General features: G+C 39.2%; 3 protein-coding genes across 3 annotated transcripts; 1 reads left to right on the plus strand and 2 right to left on the minus strand.

Moving 5' to 3' along the window:
- Nucleotides 1-495: 495 nt before the first annotated feature.
- On the minus strand, nt 496-2,365 carry LOC144665988 (kelch-like protein 12). Its single transcript, XM_078527361.1, has one exon. It carries the CDS (start codon nt 2,168-2,170, stop codon nt 1,376-1,378), a length of 795 nt encoding a protein of 264 aa, XP_078383487.1. The 5' UTR covers nt 2,171-2,365; the 3' UTR covers nt 496-1,375.
- A 1,149-nt stretch (nt 2,366-3,514) lies between these two features.
- LOC144654957 (uncharacterized) lies at nt 3,515-7,769 on the minus strand. The gene is made up of 2 exons (XM_078515215.1): nt 6,478-7,769; nt 3,515-5,513 (listed from the first exon to the last, which is right to left on the minus strand). The coding sequence occupies exons 1-2, from the start codon at nt 7,156-7,158 to the stop codon at nt 4,398-4,400; spliced, it is 1,797 nt and encodes a 598-aa protein (XP_078371341.1). The 5' UTR covers nt 7,159-7,769; the 3' UTR covers nt 3,515-4,397.
- Nucleotides 7,770-7,937: 168 nt separating this feature from the next.
- Nucleotides 7,938-22,434, plus strand: LOC144661544 (alpha-N-acetylgalactosaminidase-like). The gene is made up of 15 exons (XM_078522378.1): nt 7,938-8,677; nt 9,912-9,981; nt 10,979-11,060; nt 11,304-11,396; nt 12,053-12,089; nt 12,684-12,748; nt 13,063-13,227; nt 13,324-13,383; nt 14,712-14,813; nt 15,410-15,484; nt 16,159-16,223; nt 16,579-16,636; nt 17,296-17,406; nt 20,767-20,929; nt 21,780-22,434. The coding sequence occupies exons 1-14, from the start codon at nt 8,569-8,571 to the stop codon at nt 20,902-20,904; spliced, it is 1,230 nt and encodes a 409-aa protein (XP_078378504.1). The 5' UTR covers nt 7,938-8,568; the 3' UTR covers nt 20,905-20,929; nt 21,780-22,434.
- Nucleotides 22,435-22,718: the final 284 nt, after the last annotated feature.

Below are 22,718 nucleotides of genomic sequence, written 5' to 3' on the forward strand. Positions count from 1 at the left end.
CCCGGGGCAACCGTGGGGCATTTCCTAATGTTGCCCGTCTCGAGGGTGGGGCATTTGCGTACCTCGGGTTGACCCCCGGGCATTTGACACGTGCTTTCAAAACCGTGGAGTGAGTCGCGTATTCGTGATGGAGGCATTTATAGACCAAGACGTGGACTACGTTGCAGATTAGCTAGTTCATGAAGGACTAGAGAAGCTCGTGGATGTTCGTGGATGTTTTTAAAGGTATATTTTCTCAATTTTAGATATTTCTTCATTGGTAAGAAGCAACAACTTGTATTATATTCTTATATCACCTATCGAGAGATTGAAAACAATCAACCCGGGAGCGGGGCATTTGCCCGGTTCCTTCATCCCCACCCCGGGGGTTAGCCCGGGGGGGATGGGCACTGCTGGAATTGACTGATGCATTACGTTATCGTTAAGAATCGTTAAGTCAATGCAGACATTACGAATCTTCGAAGCACTGAGATCACATCAAATGGTATGATTGTATTTTATTTAGAGTCGTTGACATTGGGAGTGGTTGCCCAATCTCCCGAGACAGGGGCTCATGTTAAAAACGCACAACTATTTACAATAAAACTACTTACATTACTATTACATTAATATCATTAAAAAACAGAAATTAAAAAGAGATGCCAAGATAAATATAGAATTCAAATATAAATCCCACTAATCCTAATATTAAAAATTTGAGTTTGCACTTTAAAAAAAGTTTTAAGTTTTGAAATCTACAGGCTATACAAAGCAGCACAATACAAAAAGCTTCTATGATCCAGAAACTCTATTTACAAACATCACTGATAAGGCTTTTTAGGTAAATGGTGTGTCATCCACCACTTATTTTTACGGTAACTAAGGGTTGGACCATATTTTTTTGAGGGGTGGGAAAGTTGGGCAATTACCCCCCAAAAAGTTCTTGCACAAGAAAAGTTAAAGAAAAAATTCATGCACAAGTATTAACGGAAAAAAAAACAATTCAAGCAAGCCAGGGCCGTAGGCAGGGGTGGTGCGATGGGTGCGTCCGCACCCACCCACGGGCCACAAAGGTCCGCTTAATCGGGGAGTGAGCGTTAAAATGACTCTCAGAATGCAGGGAATGTGGAATTAAACAACCTGGTATTTCAAAATTTCCCAGGGGGGAGAATAACCCTGTACCCCTTGAGATGCTCACGGCTCTGGCGCTCGCATCCACCCATGTAGGATCCTGCCTACAGCCCTGCAAGCCCCACCTGCTAAAGATGGGTGGGGCAAAAAAAAAGATCTTGCAGAGGGTTATGCTGGTAGAGAAAATTCTTTCAAATACCAATGCCAATAAAAAGAATCTTACTCAGAAAAAGTGCCCACACCCATAAAAAAAAATAATCCGTACTTAAATGAAAAATATAGCATGATACACCATGATATCATACACCAGCATGTGAATCTCTGGAACTCGCTGCATCTCCTCCGTATTCAGTTCTTCAATCACAACCCTGATGTCCACCAGCCCCAGACGAACAGCTCCGAGAACTTTGGCCGCAACTGCCATCCTCTCTTCCTTCTTGTGTTTAATCCACTGCATCACTGATTTGAAGACGAACGTCTCTGAAGGTGCATTGAGGTCATCTCGACTGAGGAGGCTGAATAATTGGTCTGCGTCAATATGGGTTATGAACTCTTCACTTTCACAAATATCCTTGTACATTGAAGCCATCTTGTGCTGCGCTGCCTCTTGCAGATCTTTCAGACCGTGTCTATCGGCAACTGTACACAGCAGACAGTAGTTTTGCAGGTCAAGTCGTTTCTGGATAAATTCTCTCTTCATGAAATCACGACACTGTTGAACAACAATTGTGACTTGAAGATGATCAGCGGCGGCAAAAACTTCAAACACGTTTTCCTTGTTGACATGAAGATCTCCAGTGTAGATGGAGTCCATGACAATCTTTAAAGCATCGGGTGAAATGCTTTCATCTTTCAGTTCGATCACTTCCTGGTTCGACTCCTTCATTCCATTTGTAAACATGGCTCGGAAATAATCGCTATTCGCAGCTAGTACAGCGCGATTAGCTGGAAAGATGTCTTCCCCAACTTTTAAACGAACGTCGATGAATCCACTTTCGTCTCGAAATTTAACACACTTCGACAACAGAATTTCAGAATGGGCAATCATTTTGGTCTCCATGTTGTATTGCTTGTTCGAGGCAAATTATGCAGTAGTTTCATTTTCAGAAAGCTTTACACGGTCGTGCGGTTTCCAATCGACACGGTTACAAATCATGACAAATACTTTGAAACTCGAAAACGACACAGTTTCGAAGTGTTTACTCGACTATCTAACCGTTTCCCATGTGTTTTCGAATGTGAAAAATAAGCAAGTGTAATGTTTCCATTGTAACCGGGAGTAGGTTTTCAGTTTTTTTGTGTGTGTATGATTATGAGATGCGTTATTATAGCATGTGGTCGGAAAAATTGTAGCCTAAGCTCTTTGGTCTACTACTTCTACTTGTAACCATCACAGCAAGATGGCCCAGATGCCGAAAAAATCGATACTTATACAATGATACTTATAAATAAATGACACGTAATGCATGCAGAAGCGATGACGTTTCATAACTTAGGGGTATAATTTTTCCGACTCCATTGCTTGTTAAATACAATAGTAAGAATAGTTTGCACTAATTTCACTCCTCAGACCACATTTTTCGTGTAAAGTCTCATGGGACTGCCTTATTTCTCAAGGGAATATTCTAATTTCTCAAGGGAATTAAATAAAGTTCAGTTACCTTTTGTTGGTTGTGTTCTGTTTTTCGATTCGATGGTTTTGTTATCTATGAAAAGCTATCGAAGCAATTTCTCGATGGCTGCCTCCGGCCTCAACAAAAGGAAAGATACAAGGCAGGCAATTACGATGGCCTGTCGAGTGTCGACATGGTCGAAACTAAAGTCTATATTTTTTTAACATTTCCACGCGTCGCTCGTCATCTAGCCTTTTACAAATAAAAGGTAGGTATTTTTCAAAGATAAACAAACTTTAAATGCAGGGCTGATCAAACACCTAGGGACTGATGTTATAAATTTATTTTGGCCCAATATTTCGGTTGAACAAAACCAACCTTCATCAGGGGCATACAATGCTAAGTGAGTATGGAAACAAACGGTTACAAAATTTAAATAGACTAAGATGAAAAACCGGTACGTGATAGGCTGATAATAATAATAAGAAAAATAAATAACGGTATATCTGACGCGCACTCGTGGAATAATTATTTTTAACCAGTTATTAAATTCTCAACCTCGGATATTGCATTTCTAGCTTTCTGATTGGTTCACTGAATCCCGGTTTTCAGCTCATGTACCTATGTTTGACCTTATATGGCAAATGAGTGCGGCAAGTGCCGCTCAGCGTAAATTTTTTCTGCGGGAAGCGACAGTTCCATCAGAAAAATGGTTGAAAACAGCAAATTTGGCGAGCTTTATGAACAAGAAATAATCAGTGGTGCCTACAAAAACCACAGAAATGCCATAGTAAAATTAACTCTGTTTTATTTCCACTCGCTGTCAGTAATACATTTAATACTAATATACATGTCCTCTTGTCCTTATAAAACTTAGCTCTAAATCACGACTATAGAGCGGTTTTCATTTGAACGTTTGTTTTGGTTTTGCATCACTACGCTTAGTCAGTGATTGGTTTAAAAAACTCGCATCACTTTCTCGATCAATCATAACCCGTCATAAGTAAAACCAAAAACAATCGTGATTCGCTCACACGCATTTTCTCGCGCTTAATGCTTCATATGTTTTCTTTGAGTTTTGATTGATTCACTGGATTTCTGCGTCCTTTGTGACTGGCTATAGAGTGATAACTTTAGTTGTAGTTTTACGACCCTCAATCGAAAATCGCTCTATACATATGTGAAGCAAGTTAACAGTTAACCTTGAAAAAGTTAATTATCAATATATCCTTAAGCGAAATGTTTTGCCAAAAGCAGTTACATTTCATTAAATAAAAAATAACACGCACATATTACACTTTAACTGAAACATAGTTCTCTTTTGCAATTGACTGCCGCTGCCAGTGCTATACGGCTATAAAGCACTAACCATATTATTACATACAACTCATGCAGACTAAAATTAAGTCATTGAAACGCTCACCAAGGGAGAGTTAAAAAAAGTCCACTCGAGTTTCTTAAGCTAGGAACTACAAAGATACTATGATCGACCGCTATGATCCAGAAACTCTATTTAGGTACGTAATAATGGCGTGACATTTGCTACTAACTTAGACAGCATATGGTGTGATAAGCTTTAACACCATATCACATGATAAACTTCCAGGTGCAAAGATTTTTAATTCTTAGTCAGTCTGCTTTTCATCTTACTCTGTTTTCAAGTTTTAGACTCCTTTATAATACAGGCAGATAACACAAGACTGCTTCGCTACTTACTTCTGCTAACTTTTCCCATTCCTTTAAAGAAACATGATTCAGTACCTCCCCTGGTGGGATTCTAATTCCACTGTCAATTGGAAATTTGTTGATGATGAAATACACCCTCCCTTCTATTTCCACAGCACCAAGGTTGTTTGGGGGAATATGTTTTTGTCTAACAACAGACCAAGTGTTGTTTTCCTCGTTATAAACTTCAACTGGGGCTGGCATGTTATATCGGTTACGAGAAATGTGACAAGAAATCTTTCCCCCCGCCACACAGAGTCTGTCATTGACAACAAAAAGACAAGATCCAAAGTGGGGATGGCAGGTTGAAGCTTTTTGTTTCCATTTGTTCTTTTCTGGGTCAAAACAATGCACTAGAGCTGGTTGATCTACCCAGCGGTGGACCCGGTGGTGGAATGGGAAATAATTGCGTTTCCTGAATATGCCATAAATCTGTTTCACTACCATGGGCCTTTTACATCCCTGAATTACGTATATTTTAGATTTCAAAACGACTGCCGCTACAGTAAGTATCTTAATATTGCTGCTTGTATTAAAGAAACTCAAATTTTCCCCACTACTTTCCCAATCGTTATTAGCCAAGCTGTTGTACCTCTGGGCATGAGGTGGATCGGATTCACTGATTGCATAAATGTAATGATCAACGGAACATAATTGCACCCCCGGGAAAGTTGGCGGTCTCCCCCAGCGAATTCTTGATCTGAGCAAGCAATGATGGTTAATAAAATTGGAATCAAATTCACATGCGCAGTCCCTGTACCCTAGTATCTCCCATGAGTTATTAACTATGTGATAACGATAGATTACAGAGCAACTGTAAACATAGCGACCGGATTGCTTAATCTGTGCAGCTAAATACATGTGATTACCGACTACTATTGCACTGAAGCATGACTGAATTTCTTCACCTAATCGTACAGATGGCATCGGTTTCCATATTTTGGTCTCAGCATCAAAGTAGTGCCGAGCCATAGTCTTGGGAGGGCAAGGATCACCCTCCTGAGAGCGATCTTCACTGTCTGTGCTTGGCTTTAAAGACGCTGTAGGATGAATGGCCACAAGAACCTGAAACAAGATCTATAGGTAAGGAAAATGCACAACACAGTTGTAAGTTTGAATGTGTTAAATAATACTCACAATTTAATTATCATTTTTGGGGCACTATGGATTCTGGTGGTGGGGGAGTCCAATTATTGATTTTTTTATACCATTTCTGACAATAAACTGGAAGGGGGTAGGGGGGTAGGGTTCCTCATCCCCCCATTCCCTCTCCTTTTTTACGCGAATCCCGCATCCCGCACTTTTTTCATCGCTATCCCTAATCCAGTTTTTTCTCTCCTTGAAAATGCATTAAAAAGACTATTTTCTGCAAAAGCTAATAAAATGTAACATGAAGATATTGCAACGCAGGCCATCTTGCGTCCTCAGGGGAAACTTCTCAACGCCACGGCCTGCCTATTGCACTCCGTCTTGTAACCTTGCGATTTCTTCTAACCCAGTACATACATACATACATACATACATACTTTATTTGAAAACAAAGGTCTATAAAGATGGCAGCCTAGGGCTGATGTGGACCTTTAAAACTAAATTACAGATAAAAAATAGAAACTAACTTATACAGTTCTTTGCAATCTTTAAAATTTCATGACATTACTGAAATATACATAACATGATTATTTAAAAATTACTTAGAATACAAATGCACATGCATAATAAAATTAAAAATTTAATATAGAGTTTAAAAATGAACGTTTTCAAGTGATTCTGAAATCAAAAGAGCTCTTTGAGTTTCGGTCGGTGTCGCTTTGCGGAACATTAAATTCTTCCGCTTTGTTGTTTGTGCCTTGACTAGAAAACTGCAAATTAAATTTCGGTTCTATTTTTTAACACGTTTGCACGCAGACTGATAGGTCATCACAATTAGACCAACTTTTCAATTTAGTCGTATAACCAGAGAATATATAGCTAAAAAAAGCCTTATTTTTTATGAAAGGGTATTACAACTATAAATATCATTCTTACGTACCGGGCTTATTGATCGTGGTTTAGTTTTCTCCACAGCAAACTTGGAAGTATGAAAAGGCCTAAAGTTATACATCAGTGCTTCATACACCAGCATGTGAATCTCTGGAACTCGCTGCATCTCCTCTTTATCCAATTCTTTAATCACAACCCTGATGTTCACCAGCCCCAGACGAACAGCTCCGAGAACTTTGGCCGCAACTGCCATCCTCTCTTCCTTCTTGTGTTTAATCCACTGCATTACTGATTTGAGGACGAACCTCTCTGAAGGTGCACTGAGAACATCTCGACTGAGGAGGCTGAATAATTGGTCTGCGCCAATATGAGTCAGGAATTCTTCACTTTCACAAATATCCTTATACTCTGAAGCCATCTTGTGCTCCACTGCCTCTTGCAGATCTTTCAGACCGTGTCTATCGGTAACTGTACACAGCAGACAGTAGTTTTGCAGGTCAAGTCGTTTCTGGATAAATTCCCTCTTCAAGAAATCACAGCACTGTTGAACAACCCTTGTGACTTGAAGATGATCAGCGGTGGCAAGAACTTCAAACACGTTTTCCTCGTTGACATGAAGATCTCCAGTGCAGATGAAGTCCATGACAATCTTTAAAGCATTTAGTGAAATGCTTTCATCTTTCAGTTCGATCACTTCCTGGTTCGACTCCTTCATTCCATCTGTAGACATGGCGTGGAAATAATCGCTATTCGCAGCAAGTACAATGCGAGTTAATGCGATATAGTTGGAAAGATGTCTTCCCCAACTTTTAAACTGACGTCGATGAGTTCACTTGCGCCTCGAAATTCAGCACACTTTGACAGCAGAATTTCAGAATGGACAAATCATTTTGTATTAATATATTGCTTGATCGAGGCGCGAGGCAAAAGTTTCACTTTCTGAAAGAGCAGTCGCACGGCCATGCGGTTTTCACTTGGCACGGTTTCAAATACTTCGAAACCGCATCGAAAAAGAAACCCGTTTTCAAAGTGTTTACTCGACTATCTAACCGTTTTCCACGTGTTTTCGAATGTGAAAGTATTAACTTATATATGTCTGAATTTATCAAAACCAGGTCAAGGACATTTTCACCGTTTTAAGCGCAAATCTCTGTAAACGAGTTTAATATATAAAAAACTCGATGATATAAAAACTAAAGGGAATGTCAGTCTTTTTTTCTCTTCTCCTCTCTCTTCTCTACCTTTCAGCGCTGTATTTCTTTTTTTTCCCTTTCTTGTGGCGTTTTAAGCCAATTGGCGCGGTAACGTACTTGTTCAAGAATACTGACGTCACTTTTCTTTGACCCGGTTTTGATAAATTCAGACATATATATGTCTGAATTTATCAAAACCGGGTCAAAGAAAAGTGACGTCAGTATTCTTGAACAAGCACGTTACTGCGCGAATTGGCTTAAAACGCCACAAGAAAGGGAAAAAAAAAAAAAGAAATACAGCGCTGAAAGGTAGAGAAGAGAGAGGAGAAGTGAAAAAAAGACTGACATTCCCTTTAGTTTTTATATCATGGAGTTTGGAGAAAAAAACGCGTTTACAGCGATTTGCGCTTAAAACGGTGGAAATTTCCTTGACCTGATTTTGATAAATTCAGACATATATATAAAAGCAAGATACTTACAGAGATCCTCTTATATAAATGGCACGCAATACATACAGAAGCGATGACGTTTCACAAAAGGGTCTAATATATTTTTGGCGACGAGAACCGATGCAAGGATTTAATCAATCAAATCAACCAATCAATAATCTTTATCCAGTGTAGATGGAGTCCATGACAATCTTTAAAGCATCTGGTGAAATGCTTTCATCTTTCAGTTCGATCACTTCCTGGTTCGACACCTTCATTCCATTTGTAAACATGGCGTGGAAATAATCGCTATTCGTAGCGAGCACATTGCAATGCCGAGCTGGAAAGACGTCTTCGCTCAATTTACCTTCTTCTTCCCGAAACTGAGCACACTTAGACAAAATATTTTTCAATGTGATCGCGTGACCAACGATTTGCGTCGGTCACGCGAAACCCGTGACGGCTGGTCGAGAAGGACTGGTAGCTCGTGGCTTGCAGTGCCTTCAGTTTCGAGCAAAAATGGCGCCTTGTTTGAGTCGACAACTTTTAATTGTTGTTTCTATTATATCATTTCAAGCGTGCATCGTTGTGGAATCTCTAAACAATGGTTTAGCTCGAACACCACCAAGTAAGTCACTAACATGATCTATAAATGCAAGTTTTTCTGCTGTTAGTTCATATTTTGTTTCTCACCCCACTTGCGTCCTGTCACATGATATTCAGCTGATAAAATTGTTTTACTTCAGCTCTGAGCTCTGTAGTTGTTCTTTGGTGAAGAAACCATTATTTACCTTTACTACCCCTTCAATGTTTTGTCATTTAATTTCTATTTCTTCTTTGTTTTACACTTCGGATCCCAAGAAATGTAATGAATCCACTGCAAAAACGAATCCCTTAGCTTTGCAACAACACGCCATCCTTAGCGGACGGGGGTGGGGGCGGGGGATGCGGATAAAAAATGGAACGTGGTGTATCTGAAGACAAAAACACCTGAACGAATTGTTGATAAGTGGTATTTAAATCCATTACTCAATTGAAGAAAAGAGGTGGGGGAGGGAACAGGGTGTAGCTTGCTCCTTTCTTGCAACATACTACTCTGGCAGTCTGGCAGATTGAGCCAAGTTTGAACGTCAGTCTGATCTGTGGCCATTTTCTTTATAATCTGGCAGTTTAGGTTCGAAAAATGCATGGCAGTCTCAATCTTTGGGAGAAAATAAAAGAAACTTGTGGTCTGGGAAAAAAAAATATTGCGGTCTACTGACGTTATGGTTTTCCGCATAAAAAGGCGGAGGCGATTGGGGGAGGGGGCTGACAGTCTGTCATCCAGATCCACCGTGGCCTATCTCCAGGGCATATTTTCTCTTAGAGAGAAAGGTGTTTAACTGCCTTAGAAAGATGTCTGTCTTAGAGAAGTGCCCTGCTTGAAAAAGTTTCTGCATGCCTTAAAGTGTTGTCTGTCTTAGGCCCCGTCCACACTGACCCGGGTAAATTTAAAAACGCAGCATAAAATGTTTTCTGTCCACATTTACCCGAGTAAATTTGAAAACGATACGCTTCAGACTTTGTTGAGTGTTTTTAAAAAGCTCTATTTTCTGTGACCGAAAACCCCGGTTCAGTGTGGACGGTTGGCCTAACCGGGGAAAGATGCGTTTTCAAATTTACCCGGGTCACTGTGGACAGTGTCTGTCCTTGTGGGCAAAAACTTATCAAGTTGTATCAAATAATATTAAAAAACCTGGCAAAATTCAAGGCCATCTGCTTCAATGCATGTAGTGATCTTTGTTCATTTTGTCACCAGAATGAAAGAATTTTCACTATGTTTAATTTAATTTATTCTCATACTTGTTTGTTTTTTCTTTTAGTGGGATGGATGGATTGGGAGAGATACCGCTGTAACATTGACTGTACAAATGATCCAGAAAATTGTATTGGGTATAGCTATCCAATTCTTTATTTTCACATGTAGATTGATGAACTGGCTTCAAGCCAAACAATAAATTAGTGGTTTAAAATATTAAAAGGTGATGCTAGTCCATCAGCAGACTCCTTAGTTGCATTTCATACTAGGTTTCTCCAAATAATTTGCTAGACCTTATTTGCAGGGTCGTAGGAATTATAGAGAAGGGGGAACTGGGGACTGGTTTATGCCCACTACTGTTGCACCAGATACATCTATATTATTTTGATATATCAGTTGAAACTACTATCAATGATATAGCCAGTGGCTCGACAGTGACAATGTGTTTCTTCCCTGTGTACCGTAAATGATGTATTTAGTTTCATGGCGCTTATTTAATTTCCCTGTTAAAGGTGCGGCACTTATTTGAGAGTGGCACTTATTTCAGGGGAATAGAGAGAATAAAGTGAGCCTCATACTAGATATGCACAAATATTTAATATAAAATTATTTCAAATGAAATACATCAGAACACAGTTTCTCGGTCTTTTTGTGAAAGTATTGCTGTTCAAATACAAGAGGTACAGTTGCACAGTCTCTTCCTTAATACCCAAATTAGCGCCGTGATGCCCGTTAAATTATTTTCAGTAAAGGTGCGGTGGTTATTTAAGAGTGGCGCTTATTTGAGTAGCAGTGCTTAATCAATCATTTATGGTAGGTCCTTCTGAATGCACTTAACTGATGGTTTTAGATCAGGGAAGAAAACTCCCTTAATGCTCAGGGCTCCAGATCTTAATTGGCTCCTGATTTGTGTACAAGTTAGGTGGTGAGACACAATGTGAAATTGAAGTCTTTTATTTTATACGTGAATGCAACACAAGAACAACCCATGCTAGTTCAAACTCTGATCTCTGGACATGAGGTCAAAATTTGACATTTTGTTTTCTGTTCTTATTGTTACCGGTATTTTAAAATGCTAAAAAAAGACGAAATAAAAAACTAATTTATTTATCAATACCATCCCTTTTTCAGTGAAAAGTTAATTACTGAGATGGCAGATCGCATGGCCGAGGATGGCTTCAGAGATGCAGGGTATAAATATGTATCCATTGATGTAAGTACTTTTTGTCTTTTGTACAACCTCTTGCATGGAGGCTCATGCATTCAATGCTATTTATACTGCAGTTAGCTTATTAAGTTAGTTTTTATAATTATAGGCTAATGGAAATACCGTGTCAAAATAAAGTTATCCTCTCCTCTCCTCTCCCCTCCCGTCCCGTCCCTATCCTATCCTATCCTATCCTATCCGACCTAGCTTTGTCAGGTACATATTTCTAAGTTACCATTTCTTACTTAGGATTGTTGGATGTCTCACAATCGCACATCTGATGGTCAGCTGCAACCAGATCCTGCAAGATTTCCAAGTGGAATGAAAGCTCTTGGTGAATACGTATGTGTGTTATCGCCTACTCATCCAATTTATTTAGTCAGGACCATAGCCAGACTTAAGGCATAGAGGAGGCAAGGTCTGAGGCCATGCCCCCAGAAAATTGTGAGATCCAGAAGATCTGATACATTTTTCTCGGCATTAAATTTTTCATAAGGTATTTCTTCAGAAAAATCAATCTAGTTCAAGTGGGGCTTATTTCCCCAACAACAACAACAACAACAAACAGTTTTATTTTGCCAAAATAAATAGAAATAATTACAGCATAAAATAAATTAACTAGAATAGGCAAAAAACCAACCCAGAATTTTTTCATTTTTGGTTAAAATTTAGATGAGGCAAGTGCTTCGTCTTGCCTCTTGCTTGCTACATGTAGTTACAGTCCTGTTAGTACAATCATGTATCTTGTTTCACCAGGATTTCTTGTACTTGAGAACCATGCTTTACAGAAATCTGCTTGATGCAACACTTCGTTATTACAGAAAGTAGTTAAATTGGTCCCCGGCTCGTACAATTTCTTTGAAGTAAACCAACTAAATGTAGACACCTCATTGTGCATGCAGTGTTGCTTTATAAACTTAGAGATGTTCTATTTGTTAACATTCTTGTAAGTCTTGAATTGCTAACTTTTTACTGTGAAAGTATTTTTCCTGTTTCAGATTCATTCAAAAGGATTAAAGTTTGGAATATATGCAGGTAATAGTTCTAGGAAATTATAAGTCTATGACAGATACAAAAGGCAACAAATACCCCTCCAAGTTTATTTTTTTCCTTAGTGGCCATTTGGCCACCAACTGCTCAAGTGGGGTCGCCTGTGAAGAATAAATTATTTTAGTTGCTAAATTAAGCTCACGCTTTCAATCCTTCTCAATTTTAGTTGCCAGGCTGGCGATGGTTCCAATCTAGTCGCCAGCTCCAATATTTTAGTTGCCATGGTGACTAAAATGGTCTTAACTTGGAGGGTTGCATAATTCATCACATTCATTGGTTCTAAGGTCTGCCTTTAATTTTGGTCTGTAGTTAGAACAATCAGCAGCAAGGACAGTTACTGCATGGAAAAATAATGCTTTGAATAGTTTTAAAAATGTTATTGGGACCAGAACTTGGTGTGCATGCTTACTGTAAACTATCTAAGCAGAGATCTCTGAAAGTGGGGGACATATTTGCATCATTATGATCGAGTACTCAGTGACCCGGCACCAGGGCCCAAACTCGACCACCAATAAAAATTAATCCTGGAGAGTGATTCACTGACCAATAGTTCCCTGCCCCTCATATATTTCTCTCTAGATTATGGAACAAAAACATGTGCAGGATATCCAGGAACTATTGACCACATTCAACAAGACATGGATGTAAGTCGACTGATCTATTTTACCGGTATTTTGCTTCTTTAATAATTGTAAGTCTTAGAAACAGTGTTATTAATAGCAAACTTCTTTGGTACCCTTGAGACCAACTTGAGCAGTCCCCGTTTAGAGAAGTGTTTATATGCCTCTAGGATATTCACCTGGGCATAAAACTTTAACTATGTACATTTCTACCCTGGGGATATTGTTACTACTTTACAGCTGTGTCTGCTTTAAGAAGGTGACAGTATTATCAACTTTTAAGACACTCATTTTGAAAACTGGTTGTAATTTGTTGCTCATTTCTGATTCATTTCCAGACATTTGCTGCCTGGGGAGTTGACTACCTTAAGCTTGATGGTTGTTATAGCGACCCTGACAAGATGGATACAGGATACCCAGTGGTCACTAAAGCACTTAACAAAACAGGGAGACCAATAGTTTTTTCTTGTAGCTGGCCAGCTTATCAGAGTTCGAAGAGAACGGTGAGACTCAGTGTCAGAGATTCTTAGGAAAAAGCTTTTTAATTTAATGTTATTAATAATTGTAATATTAAAATTGGTTTTCTTTTAACTTTTCAGCCTAATTATACATGGATTGCTGAAAATTGCAACTTGTGGAGAAACTATGGTGACATACAGGTATTGTAAACTGTTTTTTGTTAAGGGGAGGGTGAAAAAGGTATTTTTTTTGGCAGTAGACCATTGATAGCACAACGATACCCCTTTCACATACCTACAGAAGGGATTCATTTTTAAATTTTTAACTTCAACAAGAACCTGCAAACAGCATTTACTCTGGCCATCTTAAATGCAGAGAGTGTTTTGATTATTTCACCCCAGGGGACCTTCAATTTGCTTGTCAGATTATATAATATTACCAGACGATCTGTAAACAAATATTGCATGACGACGTTGGACCAGTTTAGAGCCAATTCTTATCAGGACGGGACTAACTATTCTGCACTCAGTTGATGTCGTGAGACAATAGCGAGTCACCTCATGACATTTATACCATGTTACACTCAGTTCAGGTAGAATACTATATAATAATAATAATAATAACAGCACTGCGGTAAGCCTAACTAGCACTCCAGTTAGCCTAGCTAGCACTCGGGTTAGCCTAAATAGCACTCCGGTTAGCCTAACTAGAACTCCGCTTAGCCTAACTAGCACTCGGGTTAGCCTAAATAGCACTCCGGTTAGCCTACTTTAGCTTGGGTTGCTTGCAGTTAGCTTTTATAATAGGGTTAGAATTTCTATCTAAAATAATCAGGATCATGGCAGCTGGTCGTCGGTGGCTTAGTGGTATCTTTCCCGCTTGGCATGCTGGTCATCTGGGTTCAAATCCTCTTGGTCTCAACTATTTTTTTAACTTAAAAAAAAATAGTTTAAGTGTGATTTATACTTCGTGTATGAAAAAATGAGAAGTCTCAAGACATGAACTCAGTGTGGAATAGTAACTGCCTTCCTCAGGACTGCCTGACCATCCCGACACAAAAAACAAAAAAAAAAAGAATTCGACCGAAAACTTGGCTTATGTCCACGTTATAACCCCTAAAAATAATACTAAACAAATTAATGAAACAGCTGTTCAGTGTGTCTTTTTGAGATATTTTAAAAGGTCCTTTCTAAAAGTTTTCTCTACCCTTTTGTATACTCATGAATTCCTGCCTTTTTATATACCTGCCAGCCTGAAAAAGGTACTCGTTTTGAGTGGAGCCTCCCCCAATAGTACACTATAGGGAGTACTGACCACCCCCCCCCAGCCCCCCATCCCCCCATCCCCCCGTCCCATTTTGTGCTATAACTACACCATTCAATGCTAAGTGTTTGATTAAACACCAAGCATTGTCACTGAACTGAATCTACTTGGAAGAGTATATTAAGATACAATGCAGTATTTGTTTCTGTAGTCATTATGTTACAGTGCACATAATAAAGTGATCAGTTGACTTGCTGTTTTGCAGGATTCTTGGCAGAGTGTTACATCAATAATTAAGTGGTATGGGGACCATCAAGATGAGATGATACCTGTAGCAGGACCAGGCAACTGGAATGATCCTGATATGGTAACTGTGACATTGATACAAGTCATTTGAAGTGTCAGTAGGGCCGATTTTAAATTCCTGTCTCTAAAGCATTCAGAAAACAGGACTATGAAAGGTGTCTGTCCCAGGTCTTTTTGTCCAATAATAATAACTTGGCACAAAAGCAATGTCCGGTTCCCGTCTCTATAGCATTAACGAAGCAGGACTAGGAAACGTGTGTCTGTCCATTAGGTATTTCTTTCCAATAACTTGACAACAAAAGCAATGACCAGGCTCAATCACTTAGAGTGATGTGTTGGCCGTCAAGTCACTCAGCATAATATAACACTGAAGAGGGCTTTCTCTGTTGTTACATTTTAAAGCTACTTTTTAAATAGATAGTACACTTGAAAAGAGAGAATAATAGGAGCTAATGTATTTAGCACTGTTGTGCTAATCAGCTAATGTCATCCACCTTAAATTACACAAATCAGTCTTCTCCAGAAAAGAAACAAATTGGCAAAAAAGTAAGTGTTGCCAAACATCGCTCTTCCAAAACCATTTAAGTTGTATAGCAATAAATCCTCTAATAAGGAGTCTGAACTGATGTGATGTAATTTGTTGCTATTTATCCTCAGCTTATTATTGGTGACTTTAGTTTAAGTTTTGAACAATCCAAGGCTCAGTTTGCCATTTGGTCCATCATGGCTTCTGTAAGTAAACTTGACCCAACTTAATGGTATCGTAATGTAATGTAACAGATCAGAGAGAGAGAGAGGGTGAGACACCCCTATAAAAACAAGAGGGATGCTTGTTAGCAATAATTTGGAAAACACCCCTTAATAGCTACTATTGTGGATGTTCTTATTGGCGAGTGTCTGATACTGGCTAGGAAGAGCTGCATTTAAGACAAAACTGACATTTCTTTGAGAACTATTTCCTGTTTATTCATGGCTTACTTTGAAACATACCAAAACTTGAAATGGAACATGCCAGGTGGTACCTAAACTAAATTTAATTTTCATATCTAAAAAGTATGGTGCTTTCAAGTTCTCCTGCATGTGTTAGTGGGACCAAAGCATGCCCAAAGCATGTTACATGTCACCTGGAACAGTTGTAAGAAAAACATCCAACTTACTGTCCTGTATTTCCGGAACCTGACAGCATGAGTAGTTAGGAGAACTCGAGAGTAGTTTCCTTAACTATGAAATAACACTTTTAAGTTCCCCAAACCCTTGTTGCTATTGTATAGGAACCCATTTTCAAGACAACCAGTGATCTAATGATATGCTTTCATGTAAATCAACAGGCTGTTTATAGCTAAGCAAAAATTATTGTATTGTATTGTATGCGATAGTTTATGTTGCACTGTATTTCTTTCTTACAGCCTTTGATTATGTCCACTGATCTTCGTAAAATTTCACCTTGGGCCAAAACAATCCTTCAAAATAGGTGAGGTTTTCTAATGATTTTTACAGAAGTAACTTAATGCAGTGTGTGTGTATAATTAAAAAATAACATTTTGGCCATTGAACTGGCTCAATTTGGAGCAAGTTGTGTCACAAATGTGGCATGTACCACATCCAAAGCTCACACCAGTACCTGACATTGTGGATGCAAGATTATTGTTAATAGGTTTATGATTATTAGGTTTCAACAAGAAACATGGCGATAAGAGGGTGGAGAGAGAGAGGGGGTGGGGGGTCAGGGGTGGAGGTGGGTTTTTAAAACAGATCAAATCCCACAAGTAACTATCACCCAGGGAAATTTCCATGAGATTTCACATAATATCACATTTATTTTGCAGTGAAGTGATAGCTGTCAATCAAGACAAACTTGGAAAAATGGGCAGGAGAGTTCTCTTGGTGAGGCACTAAACAATCTGAATGTAAAATAAAGGAATTATTACTTGACCAGTCATACAGTCAAGAGACTTGATAAACTTGACCATATAACAAGCTGAAATTAATAATCTAGCATCATTAGCCTGCACTGCATGCAAAATACTATAGCTACAGAGCCCTATGCACGCATTGCGTGCCTAGGGCTGAGAGAATAACCATCCTATGGTGACTTTAAGGGGGACTTTTTGGTTTCCTTTGTTTTTTTCACTGGTGATACTTCGCACATTAACACGGCAGGTGATTAACTTGAAGGAATCATCAATCAGTGAAGAGATATTGTCTTGATTTAAAACCAAAATTTCAGAATCAGAATTAAAGAAATATTAATGAACCCAGAAAAGAGAAATTAATGCTTTACGTTTTGGGCTCCCTAAGTAAGGAAAAGACATCACCTCGACAAAAAAAAAAACAGGTTAAGGAAAAGACATCACCTCAACAGAAAAAAAAACAAGTTTCGCAAAATGGAAACTTTAATGAGGAATTATAAAAAGATTGCCTAATGAACTAATGAACTGTTGACTGCTTCATTCCCCACGGTCTTTGAAACTTTATTTTAATTAGTTATTTAAAATTAAATTTGTGTTCAGGTGAGGGTGACTTGTTCTTGTGTTGCATTCTAGAATGGCAACAGAGAGATCTGGGCACGACCATTGGCTGATGGTTCAGTAGCTGTGGTATTGTTTTCACATTCTCAGTCCCTCCCTGAATCTATTGAAGCAAGTTTTAAATTGGTGAGTAATCAAGCATGTCAAAAAATTTGTGGGGCTCCCCCCTACCCATATTTCAGTTCCAAAAGTATCTTTAGTGCAGCATAAAAATTGGTGTTTCAAGACACAAATAGTTTTATTAGGACCATGCTTGGCGGGATATTATGGTGTAAAACTTTCAACGTAACCCCTCTTCCCAAAACACTACTAGGAGAGGTCCACAATCTGTGAAGATTGTATTTCACATTACCTGTGGCATCCGCGACTTCAGAGCGTATATTTTCTGCCCTCCGACGTCTAAAAAGCCACCCAAAAAGCACCATGAAGCAGGATCGTCTGAACTGGCTAGTTATGCATTGTCACAGATCGATTACGGACACACTGTTGTTGAAGATATTTTGGGAATTTTGAGTTGGGGATGCGCCCTCCTTGGGCTTGGCTTGGAGTGCAATGGGCCCCCTCACGTTTCAAAACGCTCCGCCACCTCTGCTCGTGTAGGATAGTTTACTATCAAAGCACCTCTGCTTCTAGCCACCCAGGTGTGTAAATGGGTACTGATGAACTGTTGGGACAACCTGGCAGGATATTGATGTCGGGGTGTAACTTGCGATGGACTAGTATCCCATCTAGGGGGAGTAACAATACTGGGCCCCAAAAACAATAGCAACTGCTACGCTGGAGGACAAGTACAATTACAAGCTTACAAGAGCTTCTACATTACCGACAATACTCCAGGCCACTTTATTGGCTTATGGAAGGCGTGGTGGTCTAATGGTCAGTGCACCGGACTCCAGGGCCCAGTTGTTCGGAGGGCGGATAACGCTATCTACCAGATAAATCGATATCCAGTCGATAAATGCTAACAAAACATACTACGCTATCCACTGGAAAGCAATTTATCCAGCGGATAGCGTTATCCGCCCTTTGAACAACTGGGCCCAGATCGAGTAGTCGGTGTTCAAGCCCTGGTTGGGGCAATTTGTTGCGTTCTTGGGTAAGACACTTTACTCTCATAGTGCCTCTCTTCATCCAGGTGTATAAATGGGTACAGGCCAATTTACTGCTGGGGGGTAATCCTACGATGGACTAGCATCCTATCCAAGGGTGAAATAAAATACTCCTAGTCGCTTCATGCTACCATGAAACCGGGATAAGCTCTGGCCTGATGGGCCACTTGAGTAGTATACTACCATCAGGCGCATTTTTCATTTTAATTATCGTTTTCAATTCACAAGTTACAGGGTTGGAAACTTAAATTTCGGAGTACTCGCCATCTGGGCGAGTGACCTTCAAATTGCACTCGCCCAGATCAATTTTCACTCGCCCAGTCTTTTCCATTTAAGAAAGGAAAATTTAGTCCCTCTCCGCCCCCCCCCCCCCCCCCCACAAATAATAAAATGTATAACTTAAATTTTAAATTACGTAGACGTTACTCCACAATAAACCATGAGCGTCTCCCCAAATTCCTGTAGTTGGCGAGCAAAGTGTCAAAATTGCGCAGAAAAAGAGGCGGGAAAATCGGGAAAAGGCGAACTTGCTGCGTTTTGTGGCTCGGTAGACGAGTTAGTGTGTTTCTGTCCAGAGGTATTACTTTGTACAAGTATGGCGATCATGTATTATAATCATTTCATCGGGCATTGTGGCGTATTTTGCGGGCTAAAATGGAGAATTCAGCGGGCTAAAATATATTTTAGCCCGCTGCGGTGGACCAATCAGAAACAAGAAAAAAACGAAGCCAGCCAATCAGAACTGAAAACCATTCAACTGTTCGCGCCGTTTTCTTGCTGGCTGACACAAGCTAGTGGAATAATATTTCAAGCTTCGTTTAATTTTAGTCGAGACGCTTCAAAACTGTTTTTGAGCTTTATAACGACAAAATGTTTGAAGGACTGAACGGGAAAGCAAATTCTCAGTCTTCTAAACTAGATGAAGAGGAATAACAGAAACTCAAAGAAGAATCCAGGCGGCGAAGTGAATGTAAGTTTGTCTTCGTCGAGCGAAACTCGCTCAGTTGAATTTCAGGCATATTCCAAACTGCCAGTTCAGTTAACAGCACAATTAATTTTAACGCTTATAAATGACGACTATTTCTTTGCTGCCGATATAATTTTGTAATTTCCTTTTTCAAGCAAAGATTGTTTTGAGTAATTTTGCGGTTTTCTGCCGAGTTTTGTAAACTTTTAAACCTGGTTTTCGGCATGTACTAAAACCCGAAACAACGAAACGAAACCACCGAAACGAAACGACCGAAACCGCCGAAACGACCGAAACGAAACCGCCGAAACAACCGAAACGGCCGAAACAAGCGAAACGAAACAAAATTACCGAAACAAGCAAAACATCAATATTTTAGCCACTTACCGTACTATACACTCAGGTTAGCCTACTATACACTCCGTTTAGCCTACTATTCGCTCCGGTTAGCCTACTATACACTCCTGTTAGCCTACTACACACTCCGGTTAGCCTACTTTTCACTTAGGTTAGCCTACTATGCACTCCGGTTAGCCTGTTTACGGTTAGCTCTCAATAATTGTAATGGGTTTTGCTTGTTTCAGTGATTTAGTTTCGTTTCGCTCGTTTCGGCCGTTTCGGTTGTTTCGGCGGTTTCGGCGGTTTCGTTTCGCTCGTTTCGGTGGTTTCGCTCGTTTCGGTCGTTTCGTTTCGGTGGTTTCGTTTCGTTGTTTCGGGTTTTAGTACATGCCCTGGTTTTCAATCAGAATAAACGCCGACTCGTAACGGCAGCGTTCACGATATCGCTTACTGTTTTTGATTCCTTACCTAAATGCCCTCTGAAATGATTATAATAGTAATAGAGTTGATGTTCTTGGGCGTAAATATGTTTTTGGCCCTTCTCAAAGCTCATTTTAGCCCTCGCCTGCGGCTCGGGCTAAAATGAGCCTGAGTCGGGCCAAAAACATATTTACGCCCGCGAACATCAACTCTATTGTTATAACAATCACCAAACGGAAGCCATTTTTGTGTCTGTTTACGAACTCGAACGCAGCTTTGTTTGAGATTACAAAATGTTGGTAAGGTATCGGCTTGTGGACAGTTTGGATTATTTTGAAGTAAAAAGTAAAAGTTACGCTTATTTTGAAAAATACAATACTGGATATGAAAATCGTACTCGCCAAACCGGGCGAGTGATCCATGATTTGTACGCGCCCGACAGTTTTCACACTCGCCTGGGCAAGTGGGCGAGCGCTAATTTCCAACCCTGAGTTATATGCGCTACACAGTTACACGAAATTTCTTTAGAGATTTCTATGTTACACTTTACTAGTATGCCGACTTTATCCTTTACCCTTTATTGGCTCTAAGTTATTTAACATGACCACATGACAAAGAAACAAGGTGAAATTTCTGTATTTATCATTCCAGGTTGGATTGACTGCTCCGCACGCTGTGGCACGTGACCTGTTTGAACACAAGGATCTTGGGATATTTAGTCAAAGCTTCAGTGCCTTTGTCAACCCGAGTGGGGTGGTGATGGTCAAATTGACACCACTGATGTACTAGAAGATTTGGAACACCCATGCAACAAGTAAGGCTTAATTTTTTTTTTACAGAAGAACGCTTTCCTCCCAACTTTAACATAAATTGAATGTGTGTGATTTTATACACAGCAATAATTTAAGAAAACGTCCGATAGAAGCGTAAAGCCTATGTAACTAGATCAGCGAAGGTAAAATGGGTAGAATTGGAGAGCCTTAATTTGTACGTGTGGAACAAATACCAACTAGATAGCGTTTTCACTTAAGTGTCGAAAGTAATTCACATTTGCTTTGGTTTTGCAAAACTACGCTTATTGATTGGTTTAAAAATCTCGTGCCATTTTCTCATCCAAAACCAATCATGACTCGCTTGCGCACGTTTTCCCGCGCCTCGTGCCGGCAACATGTCTGACATGTATTTATTTCGAGTTTTTATTGGTTAACTGGATTGTCCTTGCTCTTTGTGATTGGCTAGAGTGCTTACTTTGGTTTTACGACACTCAATTGAAAACTGCTCTAAAACAGTGAGAAACACAATTTCTCATCTTTTGTTTCATTTTCAAAGAAACAGGCCACCTTAAGCCAACCTGAAATTTAGCAAACAAAACTTTCGAAAACCTCAGAGTCATGCGACAGTGAAAAAGAAACTCGGTTTTAAATCGAAAGATCTAAAGAGTAGCATAACATAAACCCTTTCCCTGCGACTGTATAATATACATGATATATACTGCGCAAAGTTACATTTTATATTAAAGTTTCTCACTTATAGATTTGTTAAACTAGGTGTTTTTTAATCTGCGATATGCCCGTTTTCTGAAGGATATTGTCACAAATGCAAACAAAATTTTATATCAGAAACCGTGTTAAAGATTAGGTAATAATTTGTCTTTTTAATTTCAGACTGGAATCTTGGGAACCTCGATGATCACGAGCTAATAACTCTTAACTTTTGATGGAGAAATCAAAGCACACGAATTTTTCTTGACAAGCTAATTGTTCTGATCTCGTATTGTCGTTATCGCTTAAAGCAAGTAATTAACCTTGATGATCGTATTAAAAACTCAGAGATGTTGTTTAACGTCCAGGAAGGATTTAAGGTATACAAACAGTTGGTGAAGTTTGGTTAAAAATGCAACAGACTAAGTAAGTAATAGGACTTTGTAAGAACATTGGAGTATAACAGAAATTACAGAATTTAATTTGAAATTATAAAATATAGGAAAGTATAAAAAACGCCTTTATCATATTAAATACTTTGAAAGTTTTTTGTATACTGCACACGAACTAGATGTTGTTTGCTAGAGTGATTTCATTTAACCCGTGAAACAATATCTACCAGTTTGCGCGTAACACTCAAAAGGAAACATAAGAAAACAATAGAATTAGTGTCAAATAGTGTCTAAAAGTGTTATGACTATTTCATTGTTGTCTACACTCAGTAAAGGGATGATAGAAAGTTTACTAAACGTTTAAACTGTCCGTGAAAGGGTATATAAGATGCCAATGTAATGTGTGCAAAGCAAAGTTGAAATAAAAGCTAGCGGCGATTCATTTATACCAAGCCTCAAGTTTTTGACAAACTTATTTTCGTGTTTAAGATTTTAGACCTGGTCAATTTTTATTTTCAAAAAGGCACAAGACAACGAAAATGGTCCATTTCAACGGGGTGATAATACTTAGGCGAAAAAAAAAACTCTTAAAAAAAACAAGTTTTTTTTATTGCAGGGTTACTCCTGCATCATTAGATTAGCCGACTCATACCCATTTCTACACCTGGGTGGAGAGAGGCACTATGAGAGTGAAGTGTCTTGCCCAAGAACACAACACAGTGACCCCGGC

The sequence above is a fragment of the Oculina patagonica genome, chromosome 1 (genome assembly GCF_052425735.1).
Source record: "Oculina patagonica isolate OP01 chromosome 1, crgOcupat, whole genome shotgun sequence".
In the NCBI taxonomy this organism is placed as follows: Eukaryota; Metazoa; Cnidaria; class Anthozoa; order Scleractinia; family Oculinidae; genus Oculina; species Oculina patagonica.

Bases quoted from the DNA above. Each gene is read 5' to 3' on its own strand.
- LOC144665988 (XM_078527361.1), bottom strand. From the start codon at position 2,170: ATGGAGACCAAAATGATTGCCCATTCTGAAATTCTGTTGTCGAAGTGT.
- LOC144654957 (XM_078515215.1), bottom strand. From the start codon at position 7,158: ATGTCTACAGATGGAATGAAGGAGTCGAACCAGGAAGTGATCGAACTG. The intron at 5,514-6,477 runs GTACGTAAGAAT...ATCTTGTTTCAG, and splicing joins AACCACGATCAATAAGCCCG to GTTCTTGTGGCCATTCATCC.
- LOC144661544 (XM_078522378.1), top strand. From the start codon at position 8,569: ATGGCGCCTTGTTTGAGTCGACAACTTTTAATTGTTGTTTCTATTATA. The intron at 11,061-11,303 runs GTAAGTACTTTT...TTTCTTACTTAG, and splicing joins ATAAATATGTATCCATTGAT to GATTGTTGGATGTCTCACAA. The intron at 13,384-14,711 runs GTATTGTAAACT...GCTGTTTTGCAG, and splicing joins GAAACTATGGTGACATACAG to GATTCTTGGCAGAGTGTTAC.